At 54.4% G+C, this 15,051-nt stretch overlaps 1 protein-coding gene across 1 annotated transcript in view; it reads left to right on the forward strand.

Annotated features, from left to right (window-relative positions):
• The window catches only part of C2H4orf50 (chromosome 2 C4orf50 homolog), an 86,595-nt gene that overhangs the window by 16,419 nt on the left and 55,125 nt on the right, over window positions 1-15,051 (forward strand). The window contains exons 5-7 of the mRNA XM_032493719.1: window positions 8,092-8,221; window positions 9,321-9,448; window positions 10,806-13,319. Coding sequence (XP_032349610.1) covers window positions 8,092-8,221; window positions 9,321-9,448; window positions 10,806-13,319 — 2,772 coding nt within the window. The remainder of the gene's footprint in view (window positions 1-8,091; window positions 8,222-9,320; window positions 9,449-10,805; window positions 13,320-15,051) is intronic.

The following is a 15,051-nucleotide window of genomic DNA, read 5'->3' on the forward strand; positions in this document are numbered from 1 at the left end:
CTTTGCTGGAGGCTGCTGTGCATGGTCAAAATCCTCTCAGAAACTCCTTAAATTGCCCATAAAGTGTGGTTCCCAGCTAGTTCTGCCTCTAGCATTGGGAGAAGCCAACCCATCATCAGCTGAGTAGAAGAGGAAGCAGGGGCTGCTGTGTAGGGGCCTGTGGAAGAGAAAATGCTGATCCTTGAGCACTGGAGCCACGCGCACGGGGGTGAGATGCTCCCACTTTAAGTGACAGGTGGGACCCGAAGTGGACAGAGGCAGTGTCGATTCCAGCACGGCTCTGCCTCTTACCAGCTGAGATACCGTCAGGCAGGTTACTAAACATTTCTGGCCTCAGTGTTCCCAGCTGTGAAGTGGGAACAACACTGAGACTTGCCTTGAGTGTGATTATGAGGATGAGATGAGAAAGTACAGGGAGGGCTCTTAGCACAGTGCCTGGCACCCGTAAGTGACCAACCAGGTTTGGCTCCTGCCACGTCATTGTCACTGTCCCCGTCATCCTCTTCACCATCGTCTCTTCCTGGGCTCGCCTCATCCCGTGGGAGGCTGGGTAGACTCACCCACACTGCTTACAGGATGGTTTCCTCTATCTTGGCTTTTCGTGTGTTTGTCCCAGGGCTTACCCTTGACTGGAGAAGGTTAAATGTGACTGTGATTTGTCTCCTCTGATCTGCGGAGGTGCTGGTGGAAACATAGGCTGACGGGGCCCCGGAGTGGACGGGGCCTGTGGTCACTAACTCCTCCGTGATGGGCCGAGGGGGACTCAGAGCACTGTAGTGGCTTTCTGGGCAGGGCCATCCCCAGGTGTAGTTCTCCTGGCCCAAGGGCTGGGAACTGCTGCCTAGTTTCAGAGGTCAGAGGTCAGCCTGCAGGGGGCAGGTGAGGTGGGGGAGGCCCAGCCTGGTGACCTCAGTGGTGAACAGCACAGTGATTACACATGTATACTCTTTTTCATATTCTTTTTCATTACACGTTATGACAAGATATTGAATGTAGTTCCTTGTTCTCTACCCTTCTTACACTGTTAGTAGGAATATAATTTGGCGCAGCCACTGTGGAAGACAGTATGGAGATTCCTTAAAAAACAAAAAAATAGAGTTAGTGTATGATCCAGCAATCCCACTCCTGGGCATATATCTGGAAAAAACTAATTTGAAAAGATACATGCACCCCAGTGTTCATAGCAGCACTGTTTACAACAGCCAAGATGTGGAAGCACCTAAATGTCCATTGACAGGTGACTGGATAAAGAAGTTGTGGTATATATACACAATGGAATATTACTCAGCCATTAAAAATGAAATAATGCCATTTGCAGCATGACCTCACCTTAATTTACATCTGCAGAGGCCCTATTTCCAAATAAGGTCATGGTCACAGGTACTGGTCGTGGGGTGGGCCGTTTGGACTTGAACATACCTTGCAGGGGACTCAGTTCAGCCCCCAAACATGCAGTCATGTGGTCAGTGATGGGTATGTTCTCGCCGCCTCCTCCTTGGCGTCCTTCGGGTGCTATTCCCTCTTCTGGCCTCCCAGGGCCTGGGTTCCACCCCGTCTGTGCCCCTGTGAACTTGGGACGTCCTTGAGCCCCTGCGGATTGTGCTGGGTGAGGGGGTAGCAGCCCTCGCTATCTCATGAGTGTGTCAGAGCGAAAACCCGATGAGAGTGAATGTCAAAGCCCTTTAAAGACGGAACAAATGTCTGGTACCATTTCGGCAGAAAATGTCACAGGACAGTCGCCAACTCTGGCTTTTAGCAATCTTAAACGGCGGCCTGCGAGCCGCCCTGGGAGAGTGCTGTCAGCAAGGGCTCACTTTGGCTGTCAGTGTCCATTTCATCGTTTCCTCGTGGTTTGTGCGTCTCTTGCGTGTCTTGCTCTCACTTCTGGGAGGCAGGCTCCCACCTCCTTGCTAACGATCCCTCCCAGGGGGCTCGGCACCAGGGAGACCTGCTTCTTGCTGCAGCCAGACATTGGCAGTCCTCCCAGGTGGAGACAGGCAGGGCCGAGTCCCCCCAGCTGGTGGGGCCCGGAGCCTTGCTAGTCACTTCTGTGCTTCAATTCCTTACTGAGCAAATAGAGACTTCCGTACTGCGGGGGTTTCCTGGGGCTGCCCTAGCAGAGGCCCACAAACTGTGTGGTTTAAACAACAGTCCTCCAGGATCAAGGCGTTGGCAGGGTGCTTCCTTCCGAGGCCTCTGAGGGAGGGTCAGTTCCGGGCCTCTCTCCTTGGCTCGTGGACGGCCGTCTTCTCCCTGTGTCTCTGCTCATTGACTTGCTTCTAGCATGTCCATCTCTGTCCAAACGTCTCCTTTTTATGAGGACGCCAGTCATGCTGGCTTAGGGCCCACCCTCTTGACCTCATTGTGACTTAATTAATTATGTCTGCCATGACTGCTTCCAAATCAGGTCCTGCTCTGAGCTACTGAGGGGTGGTGGCTGGGACTGCAGCTTAGGAGTTTTTGGGGACATGACTGCACCCACCACAAGCACCCCCTGCATGCACTGCTGTGAGGCCCCGTGAGACAGTGCAGCTGTCAGTTTCTGGTTCCTTGCTGTGCTTCTTTGCCAGGTTCGTGGGAGCACAAGGGATCCCTGTGTTTATTGGGGTGTCTTTGCATCAGGCACTCTCCCCAGGCTCTACGTCTGTTGTCCACTCATTTTGTCCCTCAGCGACCTTTGAGGGCGGCACTATTTTATCCGTTTTACACGTGAGGAAGTGGAGGCATGGAGAGTCCCAGGGTCCTGCAGATTTGCAGTGGTGGGGCAGGATTTGCACCCCAGCAGGCTGACCCCAAGATGGGCTGGTGAATACCATCATCAGTGGGTCCAGGTTCAGCATTTAACAATTGCTCACTCAGTACAATGAGGTGTGCTCGGGCGTGAGCCGGGCACCGGGGCTGGGAAGTAAGACAGGACCCCTGCCGGTGCAGGATGATGAGACTGAGGCGGCGGGGAGGGGGATGAGGGTGGAGACAGAGGAAGGGGGAAGGGGCCTGACAGCCTGTGGGTCACTGTTGGGGACCCTGTGTTTGGAATGAGGAATGGAACCAGGGCCATGGGGTTTGTCAGAGTCTTCCAGGCTGTCTTCCTCTCAGAGGGCACTGACAGCCCTGACTCTGAGCATCTTGGAGTCACAAAGGGCCACCTTGAGAGGAAGACATCCGCCTGAGGGGGCCCTGGGGAGACATAAAGTACCAGCCAGTCACCAGCTCCTGGGGGAGCATAGCCTTTTAAAATTAAAATGCTAGAACCTATTGATAACAACACTGCAACGCCAGGTGGTGCCCTTCAGGGTCTTGGTCCCGTCCGTGGCCGTGGCCGTGCACGTGTGAAATCATACTCAGAGTTCTGAGAGCGTTGCACGCATGCGTGATTTCCCAAGCCTGAGGGTGCATTTCCAAAGGGGTGGGGCCTAGAGGGGTTAAAAACCACGGGCAAGCGGTCTTAAATGCCTTTCCCTGGACAACGGTGGTGACCCCCGAATGACCTTCCTTCATAAACCCCCAGTGGCTCCATTGTCTTGGGACCCAGCCCCACTTCCTAACCTCTGCATTTGAGCCCCTGCTGCTCCAGCCCGCTGCCCCAGGCTCACTGCCCACCCACCCTGGGCTCCTGCAGGCCCCTGAATATGCCAGCCTCCTCCAACCTGTTCACCTTCCGTGTATCTAGGAGCTCCTACAACCTGTTCCCCGTGGCCGCTTGGTAACCCTGTTACTGTCTGTCCATTGGGTAAGAATGTCACTTCCTCCACGAGGTCTCTCCTGACCTCACGTCAGCTCTTCCCCTCTTCAGTGCCCCCATTGTGACATGCACCCCTCACAGCTGTGCCTTCCTCCTCATCACCACCTGGGGTCCATTCAGCCCTAAGTCGCAGCCCCGCCACAGGCTGCGGAACGCTAGGTGGGCGGGTGACTCAGTGAGTAAGTGGCCGCAAGAAGGTATTTCCTCCACTGCCTGTGGGGAATGGAAGCTTCCAGCTGAAGGGAGCACTTCAAGATGGGAATGCTGGGAAGTGAGGTATAGAAATTGGGAACCCAGAGGGAAGTGAGCCCCATACAGAAAACCATCACAGATCATTATTAGGGTGCCTCCACCCAAACCGGCCCCTTGGTTACATCTGATGGGCTCTGGTGTCGTGGTGTAAATTATGATGAGAGTAATCATTATGAGAAGATATTTTATTTGCTTCATATTCGCAAAGCACTTTCCCAGATAGGATCTCATTTGATGCCGGGAGGTAGCCAGGCAGGGATCAGCGTTTTTGTCCCCAGCCCCACAGAAGGGGCACATGCTTGCCTGGGATCACACAGTTCACAGTGCCTAGAGCCAGGTGCTTGGAGCCCCTAAGGGATGACCACCGCAAGAGCAAACTCCTGACCTGGGGAGGGGTTTGGGGAGGGGGGTTCTGCTCAGGATCACAGGAAAAAGAAAATTTAAAAGGACTGTGGTTTGCAAGGTAAGCCGGGCTTACCTGCAGATGTGTCCAAATGCTTTTCAGCAAGTGGGCACTGTGCACCGTGCACGTCCCAGGCACCGTGCCGGGCACTGGGGCTGGAGGGCTGACCAGGCTCTTCAAAAGCTTACAGGGGAGACAGACACAAGAGCAGAAACGGCACTTCGGGCAATGACTGCTACAGCAGGGGACAGCCGGGGAGCTGTGGCCTGGCCTAGAGGGTAACAAGAAAACAGTACGAAGAGATTAAAAGTCGTACACTTAATAATATCAGTGTCAGGCAGTCATCCCAGAGCTGAGGTCACGCCCCCGGGGACAGCGGCACCAGGAATGCTGGATGCTCTGGCCAGCCTCTGCGCCCCAGCAGTGTGAGTAGAGCGACCCCTGGTGGCAGATACAAGAATCTTCATTGTTCCCTGAGTCCAGGCAGCCCCCGCCTACTCAGAGCTTGCACCTGCAGAAGTGCCTGTCACACAGCTGTCACTCACTCCGGCAGTGGCAGCGAGCAAGAACTTTAAAACATAGTGTCAACAGTGTCAAAAAACAAAACATAGGCAAAATCCAAGAACATAAGAATAATATAAAAGGAAATAGAAATGGCCAGTGATCTTACCAAAAAATGTCAGTTCCATTACTTATAAAATAAGTACAAATCAGCAAAACCTCAAGATTCCATTTTATTCTAAATACTTGTCAAATTTTAAAAGTATCTCAGCACTGTTTGTAGTTGGTAAAACTTGGAAACAACGTACCTGTCTGATCAGAGGGACCCGACCTGGTGAGTGAAGGCGTTCCTCACGTCAGAGATTAGTGGGCAGCCCCCAAATGGCACGTTGCAGAAGAACGTGCAGGAGACATGCTCCTTTGAGACCATCACGTGAAAAATGCACAAAGCAAAAAATCAACATTTTGGAGAAACAGACTTTTGAAAGAATTTAAATGTCTATGGATAGAAAAGAGCCTGGCGGGATTTGTTCTAACTCATTCATAATATTTGTTTTTGGCTCACGGTATTCCTTGTTTTCTTCTTTTTTATTATTTTTCAAGATAATTACACGTTTAAACTAAAGCCACGTAAAGCTACAGGCAAATGCTTCCTGCGAGTGTTGAAAAGCAGGAAGGGTTGACAAGACTGAGCAGAGAGGGGCAGGAAGCGGGGGAGAAGGCCCGGGTCAAGTTCGGAGACCTGCATTCTGGTCCTGTTCTCCCACCACGTGTGCTGTGCAACCTCAGACAAGTCACTCTCCCTCTCTGAGGATGGCTTTCATCACTTGTGAAATGAAGGGGGTACACATCATCGTCCAGGAAGCCCTCCACTGGATGGCACCGCCTCGAGGCAGGGGTCTGTGCGCGTGTTACCCATGGCTGCATCCCCAGCCCCAGAGCGGTGCCTGCCATGTAGTAGGTGTTCAGTAAGAATGAGCTGAACTGAACTGAAGTCAGTTGGAACGAAATTCAAATGGAAATGAACAGCACAGCGATGGCGGCCTTCGGCACTGCCCTCCGCCTCCCTGCCTCCGTCTGTTCCTTTCTCTTGCTTGTCTTGTGTTTTTGAATTTCTGTCTCTCCCTTTCTCTATCATAGTCCGTCTCTCTTCTTTCTTCCTCGTGGACCTCCTCTCTCTTCTCTGCTACCTTCTCTCCCTCTCCTTCATCTCCTTGTCTCCACCTCGTTCCAATGGTGATTTTAGGCTGTTGACAAAAATGTATAATTCTGATCAAGTGAGAAGCCAATGGATAAACCCCAGAGGCACCCAAAGTGCTGTGGGCCGAGGCCCCTGTGGCGGGCAGGCCGGGCAGGTCTGGGTGGGAGCAGAAGGCTGGGCCCAGGCCTCTCTGGCTTTAACTGGTCTGGGCTGAAGCTCTGTTCTGGTGCTTGTTAAAAGCTTCTGGGTGATTCTAAGGTGTGGCCAGGGATGGAGACCCCTGGTCTATGACGAGAACTGGACAAGACACAAACCGTCACATGGGAACCAGAGGGTCACAAACTTGGGTCGTGAGGAGGAGGCGCTGTGGGAGGGAAGGGGCTTCATTCCGGGGCGGGGGGAGGTCAGGGAAGGCCTCAGCAAGGATTTGGCCTTTAAGCTGAGCCTGGCGGGGAGCAGGTGGGCCAGGCAGAGGGGCAGGGGAGAGAGGTGTAGGCGGCAGGCACTAGGGGTGCCAGGCCCCAGTGCAGGAGGGAGAGGGGTCCCCTTGGGGAGCAGAGATGGGGGTAGTGAGGCCCAGGGCAGGGGGGAAGGGGTTCTATCTTTCAGGCCAGTGGGAAGCTGGAAGGGCTGGAAACAGGAGAGCAACCCCCAGCCCAGTTTCCATTTCAGTGCGATTGTTTGGATGCTGAGTGGGGTGTGGAGGCGGGGCGAGTGCCAGGTGCGGGGAGGGAGGGCTTTGCCAGCAAACAGCCGGCGGCCAATACCCGACCCAGGAGGATGCTCCAGGCAGGCAGGAGGAACAGCATACGCGGAGGTGCGGAGAAAGGCTGGGACCCGGGTGGGGACCCTGTGTCACAGGAGGCCCTGTGAGCAGAAACCAGGATGAGGGGCGTCAGGGCCACAGTGGCCGCCCTGGAAGGGCCCCCGCGCCGGATTTCAGCACAGGAGCCGGCCCTGGGGCCTGCAGGGAGCCGGGGGTGCTGGCAGGCCAGAGAGTGCATTTTAAGGGGGTGTCGCTGGCCGCTGCGGGCAGGCTGGAGAGGAAGCAGGAGGCCCAGTTGGGGGTCGATGTGGGCTCTGCTGAGAACAGGTGAGGGCGTGGGGCACAGATGAGGGGGGCGGGGCATTACCTGCTCATTTCTGTTCCTCTCTTCCCTGGAACAGCACCTGACGCAGAGTAGGAGCCTAATGAATGCTTGCTGAGTCTGCAGCGTCTGCCTCCCTGCAGGTCTATCCATCTGGGTCTCAAACATTACTAAGCACCTAGTGCGGGGCAGGCTAGGATGAGGGCGCAGACAGAATGGAGGCCAGTATCCTTCCTGCAGGGCCTCAGGTGTGCTGGGGGGCCAGCTGGGAAGTGATCAGCACCCGTTAGAACCGGGCAGTGGAACCTGTGAGAGACCCACCCCCGGCCCCTAGTGGACAGCGGTTGGAGCTGAGATTTTCTGCCCCCCGCCACGACTTTGGTGCAGTAGGCGTGGTCAAGGTGCTGCCTCTAACATGCTTCATGGGGCGGGCAAACTCGGGGCTCCTTGCTGTACCCCTTCTTGCCTTTTGGGGTGAGGCCCAGGGAAGAGAAGTGCCACCCAGACACCTGGCTGTGGCATTAGGGGCTTGTGGACAGTTGAGGGGCAGGACCACCCGGAGGCCCGGGGCAGGCACCACCTCTGTGGGTGGACACAGATGGAACTTCGGCTCAGGAAGGAGAGGGGACTGGTGCCTTTGGTGCCCCCTTGGGAGCCCAGAGGAATCCTGGCTGCACAGACAAGCTCCTCATCTGCTAAATGGCGCCCGGGTGCTAATAGGGGGCAGTTTGGCTGGCAGAACCGAGAACACAGGACCAGATCATGTGCCCTCTGCTGTCCTCATCCAGAGAGGGGATCTGACTCCTTCCTGGGGTCCTTGGGAGGGACCTGTGGGGATGAAGTTGGAGGGAAGCCACAACCAAGGGCACTGACAGCTTTCTTGACTTCTTGTGTCTCCCTCAAGGATGCGCTGGGCCGTGTTCAGGATGGATCGCTTCTCCTGCCGAGGGAGGATGCGCTGGGCGCCTGCGGAAGCCACAGCCGGCAGACCTCCCCCGACTCTGACGGGGCCCCTCCACCAAGGGGCTCAGCAGGTGTGTGGAACTGGGGTTAGCAGAGCCCTGTGCAGACACCCACTGACAGGGGCCAGCTCTCTGACGACATCCTGATGTTGGGGGCGGTGGGGTAGTTCCTGCTTTGCAGGCAGGAAGCTGAGGGTCAGAGAGGTAGTGTCGCTTGCTCAGTGCCACACAGCTGGGAGGGGTGGGGTCAGAGCCTGCAGTGTCCACAACAAGGTCCTTGATTTAGGCTCACTCCCTCAGCTCCCAGAAGAGGGCCAGCCAGGAGACACACGTGCCAGCATCACAGCAGGGATGTCCCCGGGGGATTTGTCTTTGCAGAAGACTGTGTGATGACCGGAAGCTGTTCCATCCCCCGCCCCCACCCAGTGACAGCTCAGCTGTGAGATGGCTGTGAGGTCTGGGGAGCTTTTGGGGCTTAGAAGCCCCTTGTCCCTAAGTTGTCTCTGATGGGAACAAATGCATCTGATAACAGTCTCAGGTACAGCTTCCAGGATCCCTGTTGCAAAAGCCACTGACTCGGGGAGCCCCAAGACCACAGTGTCCAACTGGGTGTCTGGTTTACATACAGACTTCCAAGGCCAAGTGCGGTTTACAGATGGGGGGTCATTTATACCCAGCGGTGCTGCTGACCAGCAAAGCTGACCATTCCCCTCCATCCCATTTCTGGGGAGCAGAGCTGACAAGTCCAACAAGGTTAAATTTGTCCTCTGGGAAGGGGGCGGGGCCTGTCTGGCGAAGCCTGGGCATCAGCTCCTCCATCCACGTGCTGACTGTGAGGGGGTGGGGACCAGGAATTGTGACCCTGTGTAACCATGAAGCTGTGGGGCTGAGGGAGGTGTCACGGCTTTTGTCGCCTGTGTGGGCTTTGTGATCAGCGGAGGTGGCTTCCAGACCTGACTCTGGTGCTCATCAGTGAGCAGTCATCCCCATCTCCCAGCCTGGGTTCCTCACCTGACAGGGCAAGTGACCATCAGGCCACCTTTCGAGGCTCAAAGGCCTTGAACCTTGGAGAAGTGATGTCTAGTCCCAGCAGCAGGTGGCAGTGCTGGTGGCCGTCGTGGGATAGCTCCTACGAGGGTCTCTTTAACCCTTGGGTCCTGTCTCTTCCCAGGCCAGCCCTCCGAGGGGTCCTGCACCTGGGGCTGCATCGAGGCTGGACAAGGCCCCCCTGCTTTGATGCCAGGCCCGGAGACCACAGACGAGCTCCCAGGAGACTTTGCAGGATCTGACTGTGGACAGGTGAGGCCAGAGGCTTTCTGTGTGTCCGAGGCACCAGTTGGGTCTGATCAGCCCTACTGTGTGTGCTGCACAGTGTGGCTACCACTCAGGAGGTGGGAGAAGGAGGTAAAGAAGCTTGGGGTTTGGAAGAACATTCTGGAAATAATTGAGAGGGATATCTGAGGAGATGGAACGGAAGGCCTTGAGCTCTGAGTGGGGTGTGCAGGAAGGGAGCCCCAGCTGTGTGCCTGGGCCCAGCTGCCCTGCAGCCAAGACCTCACAGCACTGAAGGGGACCGGAATCCTGTCTTCATAGCCCACACTGCACCACGCTGTCCCCTAAGGGTCAGGAGCCTGGTTCCAACCAGCCCTGATGTGGGTCTGTGGTTCTAAAGAGAGAGGCCTTACTTCAGTCCTTCCCCTCTGGCTCTGGGCGGCCTGGTGTGCGGTGTCACACCCAAGTGCAGACAGAGCTGAGAACATGCCCCTGGGGTGGTGGAGGGACGACGTTAGACAGTCAGGAAACCAGGATGGGCAGCAGAAGAGCAGGCCACCTGGGCAGACCCGCCAGGTACAGGCGATGAGAGCAGAGTGGCCGGGGGTGGGGGGCTGCGGTCACGTGGCCCGAGGGCGCTCGGTGAGCCTGGATGGAGCCAAGCGCCACCTCCCAGGCCTCACCCGGCCTGGGTCTGTTCTGTGAGCTGGGCCAGTCCTTCTCTCTGGATAAATGCATTGAATAAGTGAATATGAAAATATGTTCAAAAGTATCTATAAAACGCCTCCTGTGTGCCCGGGACTGTTCCTGGCCCGGGTGCCTGCCGCCAGGAGCGGAGTCTACCCAGCACTGTCCCCTAGAGCCTTCCACGGCGCTGCAGATACCCTGCATCTGCGTCGTCCAGTAGAGCAGCTGTGAATCGCCCACGGCTTCTGGGTGCTTGAAATGAGGCTGGTGTGCCCGCAGAACTGAGTGTTAACTTTAATTGCTTCAAGTGTGAAGAGCCATGTGGCCCGTGGCTACCATACTGGGCGGTGCAGGGCCACGGGGGAGTCAGACGGCACTCACACATACGCAGAGTGAAGTGAGCAAGGGAGGTAAAGAGGGAGATGAAGCGGGGTGAATGGGCAGAGAGTGGCGGAAGTAGCCAGGGAGGCCTTTCTGAGTTTGAACTGAGATGTTAATGAAGCAAGAGTGTGAGCCATGTATCTGGGGGAAGGATACTCTGGGCAGCAGGAAGAGCAGGTGCAAAGGCCCTGGGGTGGTAACCAGCTTGGTGTGTTAGGAAGGCCAATGTGACTGGATGAGATGAGGTCAGAGAGGTGGGGAGAGGCTGTAGGGGGAAGGGGCTGCTTCACACTTCATCTTCTCTTCCCATCCCCAGTTTACTCCAGCTGAGCCCAACTTGGGTGAACAGACTCTTCTTCTCATCTGTGGCTGCCCCCCAGGGCAGTGGGTGGACGGCTCACTCCTCCCCGTGGAGCCGGCCTGGATGTCAGAGCAGAAACTAGCAGCCGCCCCAGCCCAGGAGTCCCTTCTGGTGCAGACGTCCACACGCCCTCCCTGGGGGCAGGCTGGGGACCCAGCTCCCCTGCCGCTGCCACTGCCACTGCTGCTCCTGGAAGCTTCCACAGAAGGACAGCAAGCCCAGCAGGGCCTGGAGGCCAGGCCCCCGCCTGCCCCCTCAGCTTCAGGACACCCCAGCCGGGATCATCACCGGGCAAGGAGCCACGATGCCTCCCTCTGCCAGGAGTCCCCATGTATTTCAAGTCACCGATTTCCCAGGAGAGGGCCCAGGGATCTAAAAGACCTTTGGAAGGAGGGAGGAGGAGCCCCAGGGTGGAGACCAGAGATGCAGGGGCTGAGGATTTGGGGCAGGAAGGAGGAAGACCTCAGTGACAGGTGCCAGCCATGTCAGGAAAGCTGTGAGAACCTGAGCCTGCAGGATGGTGTTGGGACCCCAGAGAGCTCGCAGAATGAGAACGGGGGTCCAGAACCGCAGCCCCCGCCGGAGGCTCTACTGCCTCTTCTGCAGCGGGCGGCCTCGGTGTCAGCGCAGGGTCCTGAATCCCTGGGCAGGAGGGGGCAGGGGGAAGGGCGTGTCTGGGGCTTGCGAGAAGGAGGGCTGTCATCATCCTTATCAGAGGAGGAGGCCCCGGAAGCCGCCTTCTCCAGCGCTCCGGGCACCAACAGGCCACCTCCCAAAGGTGCTCAGCCCCTTGCTGAGCAGGGCAGAGCCATCAGGAGAGTTCAGGGCAAGGAGAAAATCCACGTGTGGTCTGCAAATGCTCTGCTTCTGCCAGAGGACAGCCCTGAGGACAGCCCTGAGGACGAGGGACAGGAAGAGGAGGAGGAGAAGGTGTTGCATCTGGAAGGGTCCCGCTCGGGCCACAGGGATGTCCCGGAGGAGTCTGGCTCCGAGGACTGTGAGGTCCAGGAGACGCGTTTCTTACTGGACGAGGGAGGTTTGTTACCATCTCCAGGACTGGCCTTATTGCCAGAGGGGGCGGGACCCACCAGTCACCTCTGGGCTCCAAACGGAGCACACGATGGGATGGTGCTCAGGTTGGAGGAATTTGAAAAGGAGATGGAGGCTTGTTTCCAGCAACTCTCCATCCTGATGCGTGGGAGTGGGGGACGTGGGTGGAACACTTCATCATTGGCGGGAGAGAACTGGAGCTTTGCTCGAAGATGGCCCGGCTGCCGGGAGCACGCTTACCCTCAGCAGGCTTTGGCAAACCAGAGTACGGATACTTGGTTTGCCAACAACGCAAACCCCAGAAAGCGTAGTGAAGATGCTAAGCTGGGAAAGACGGAGGCCCTGGGAACCAGCCAAGTTCTTCCTGGGCTGGTGCCTGATCTGGTCGACTTGAGCCCAGGCCCCCCCGAGGGGCCCTCCGAGCTGGGTCAGTCCGGGCTCCCTCAGCAGCCGAGAACCCTCAAGGGGGTGAGAAGAAGGTTTCGTTGGCTCATTTCTGGATTGAAGAAAGAGAGTAGCAAAGTTTTACATGATAACGCCAAACTTCAGGGAGATCAGGAGAGATGCCACAGAAAACTGCGTATCCTGGAAAAAGAGAGGGAGAGAAATGCGAAAAAAATATCTGCACTTGAGCAGGATAAGAGTGTGCTGCTAGGAGACATCGCTCACTTACGGAGGGAGCTGGACCGGCACGTGCAGGTCATTTCGGACCTTGAAGACTGCAATGGGAAAAGTTACTGCAAAATTTCTGAACTTGAAGAGGAAAACCAAAGACTGAAAAGAGACCTGGGGCAGCTCCAGAAAGCCATGTCTGCGAGCATCAGAAAATCCAAAGGCGGGATGGGGTGCATCACCCTGGAAAACTGGGAGCTCAGTGCGCTGACTTCGGAGCTCGGAGTCAGTTACAAAGAGCTGATAAAGGATGTAGTTCTGGGAATAGAAGACATGATCCGGGCCTTCAGGGCAGAGAACGAACACCTCCTACGCAGGATCCGAGTCCTGGAGGGAGAAGTCACTTCAGGGAGCAGCACAGATGGGGGGCGTTTGGTGGGAGCAGAGGCGTGTCCCCAAGGAAAAAGCACAGTGGTGGTGGACAAGGTGAACGCTGGAGAAAACGGGGTGCAGGTGACTCAGCTTTCAGAGCAACTGACTCTAAGGGTCCCTGGGCCACCCTCGGAGCAGGAAATGGGTCTGGCTGGAGGGTGGACGGGAACTTGCTCAGGCCTGGAGAATTCTAGATGCAGTTCTGAATCTACTGCTCCATCACTGGTCTGGGGAGATGCTCCAGGGTCCAGCGCCCCGCAGGGAAACACTGGTGAGGAAGGAGTGAAGGAGGCGCATTTGGAGAAAGAGGATAAGGGACCATCGTGTTCTGCAGACAGAGGGCGAGCTCTGAGGTCCCCACCCCATGGCCCCCAGGTAGGTTGATTCTGCATAGCTGTTTAATCATCTTGCTAACTTTCTACCACACCCTTTACTCACATGTCCTCCAGCAACCCTGGGAGGAACAGTCACCATCCGCATTTACCAGATGAGAAAACGTAGGCACAGAGAAGTTAAGTGGTTTGCCCTGAATCACACAGTAGGAGGAGTGGAGCCCGGACTCCACCTGGGCAGTCAGAGTCCGTGTCTTTATTCTTCCCTATGACAGGATGTGAGTCTGCCCCCTGCCTAGGCTGTTTTGGTATCTGGTGGGGCATGGAGGGGGTGTTTACACTTCAAGATCAGAGCTTGTATTTTCAGACCGAGGGTTTTTCAAGCAGCTCAAGGCATAATTCTGCACATTCTTTCTAAAAATTAATTTTTATTGAGATATAATTGACATTGAAAGCTGTGTAAGTTAAAGGTGTACAATGCGTTGATTTGATGGGTTTATATATTACAGTCTGGTTACCACCACAGCTTCAGCCAAAGCCTCTATCACTCTGGGTGTTGGGTCTTGAAAGGAGAGAGCAGCGGGCTTTGGAACTCAGTCAAACAGGGTTCAAACCCGGTTCTGCTCTTACGGCATCGGAGACTTCTCTGAGTCGTCTTCCTCGTCTGTGAACAATACTGGACCTCCCGGGCCCCTAAGCTCGTGGCAGTCTCATGATGGTCTTGACTGTCTGTAGGACGTTTAGTATCGAGCCCTTCGCATACCTTCATATCCATTCTTGCTGCCTCTCTGCCTCTGTCTCTCTGTCTCTTCCTTTCTAATTTTATCAGTCATTTCACAGGGTCATCTTCTGGTTTTGTTGCTTTTCTTTACTGTATGTCTGTGTTTTATGTCATTGGTAGCTGCTAACATCTTCATTATTTCCTTTCTTCCACTTTCTTTTGGTTTAACTGGCTGTTCTTTATCTTCTTGGGTTGAAAGTTTGGATCATAGATTTTCAACTGTTATTCTTTTGTGATCTACGCATTTAAATCTAGACATTTCTCTCTAAGCACTGTTTCAACTGCATCCCACACAGTTTGATACACTGTACTTTTTGTGTCTGTTCAGTTCAAAGTAACTTCTCGTTTCTATTGTGATTTTTTCCTTGGCCCATGGGTTATTTACAAGTGTGTTGCTGAATTTCCAAGCGTCTGTGGAGTTTTTAGTTAGATGTTTGCTATTTATTTGTAGTTTTATTCATTGTTATCAGAAAATATATATTATATTATTTTAATCTTTTAGAATTTGTTGAGATTTGTTTTCTTGACCAGGTTATGGTCTATTTTGGTAAATATCCTATGTGTCCTTGTAAAATGAATGTTCTGTGGTTGCTGAGTATTAATTAGGCCAAGCTGGTTAATTGTGCTGATCAAATCTTCTGTATCTTTACTGATGTGTTGTCTATTTGTTTTGTCATCTTTTGAAATCTCCAACTCTGTGTATATTTGTTTCTTTCTTCTTTTTTGTTATGTTAGTTTTGATTCATACATTTTGAAATGATTTATGAGATATACCCAGCTTTAAGGCTATGATGTATTCCTGATGAAATCGACTCCTTTGTGATGATGAAATGTCTCTCGTTACCTTTCACACGTCTTGCCCTACAGTCGACTTTTTTTCTGATATTAATGTAGTCATATCAGTTTTTTCCATAAATATTTTCGTGGTATACAACTTTCTTACACCATCTATCTTTTTTATTTTAACCTATCAGTATCTTTATATTTAAAGTAT

The sequence above is a fragment of the Camelus ferus genome, chromosome 2, assembly GCF_009834535.1.
Source record: "Camelus ferus isolate YT-003-E chromosome 2, BCGSAC_Cfer_1.0, whole genome shotgun sequence".
NCBI classification, from domain to species: domain Eukaryota; kingdom Metazoa; phylum Chordata; class Mammalia; order Artiodactyla; family Camelidae; genus Camelus; species Camelus ferus.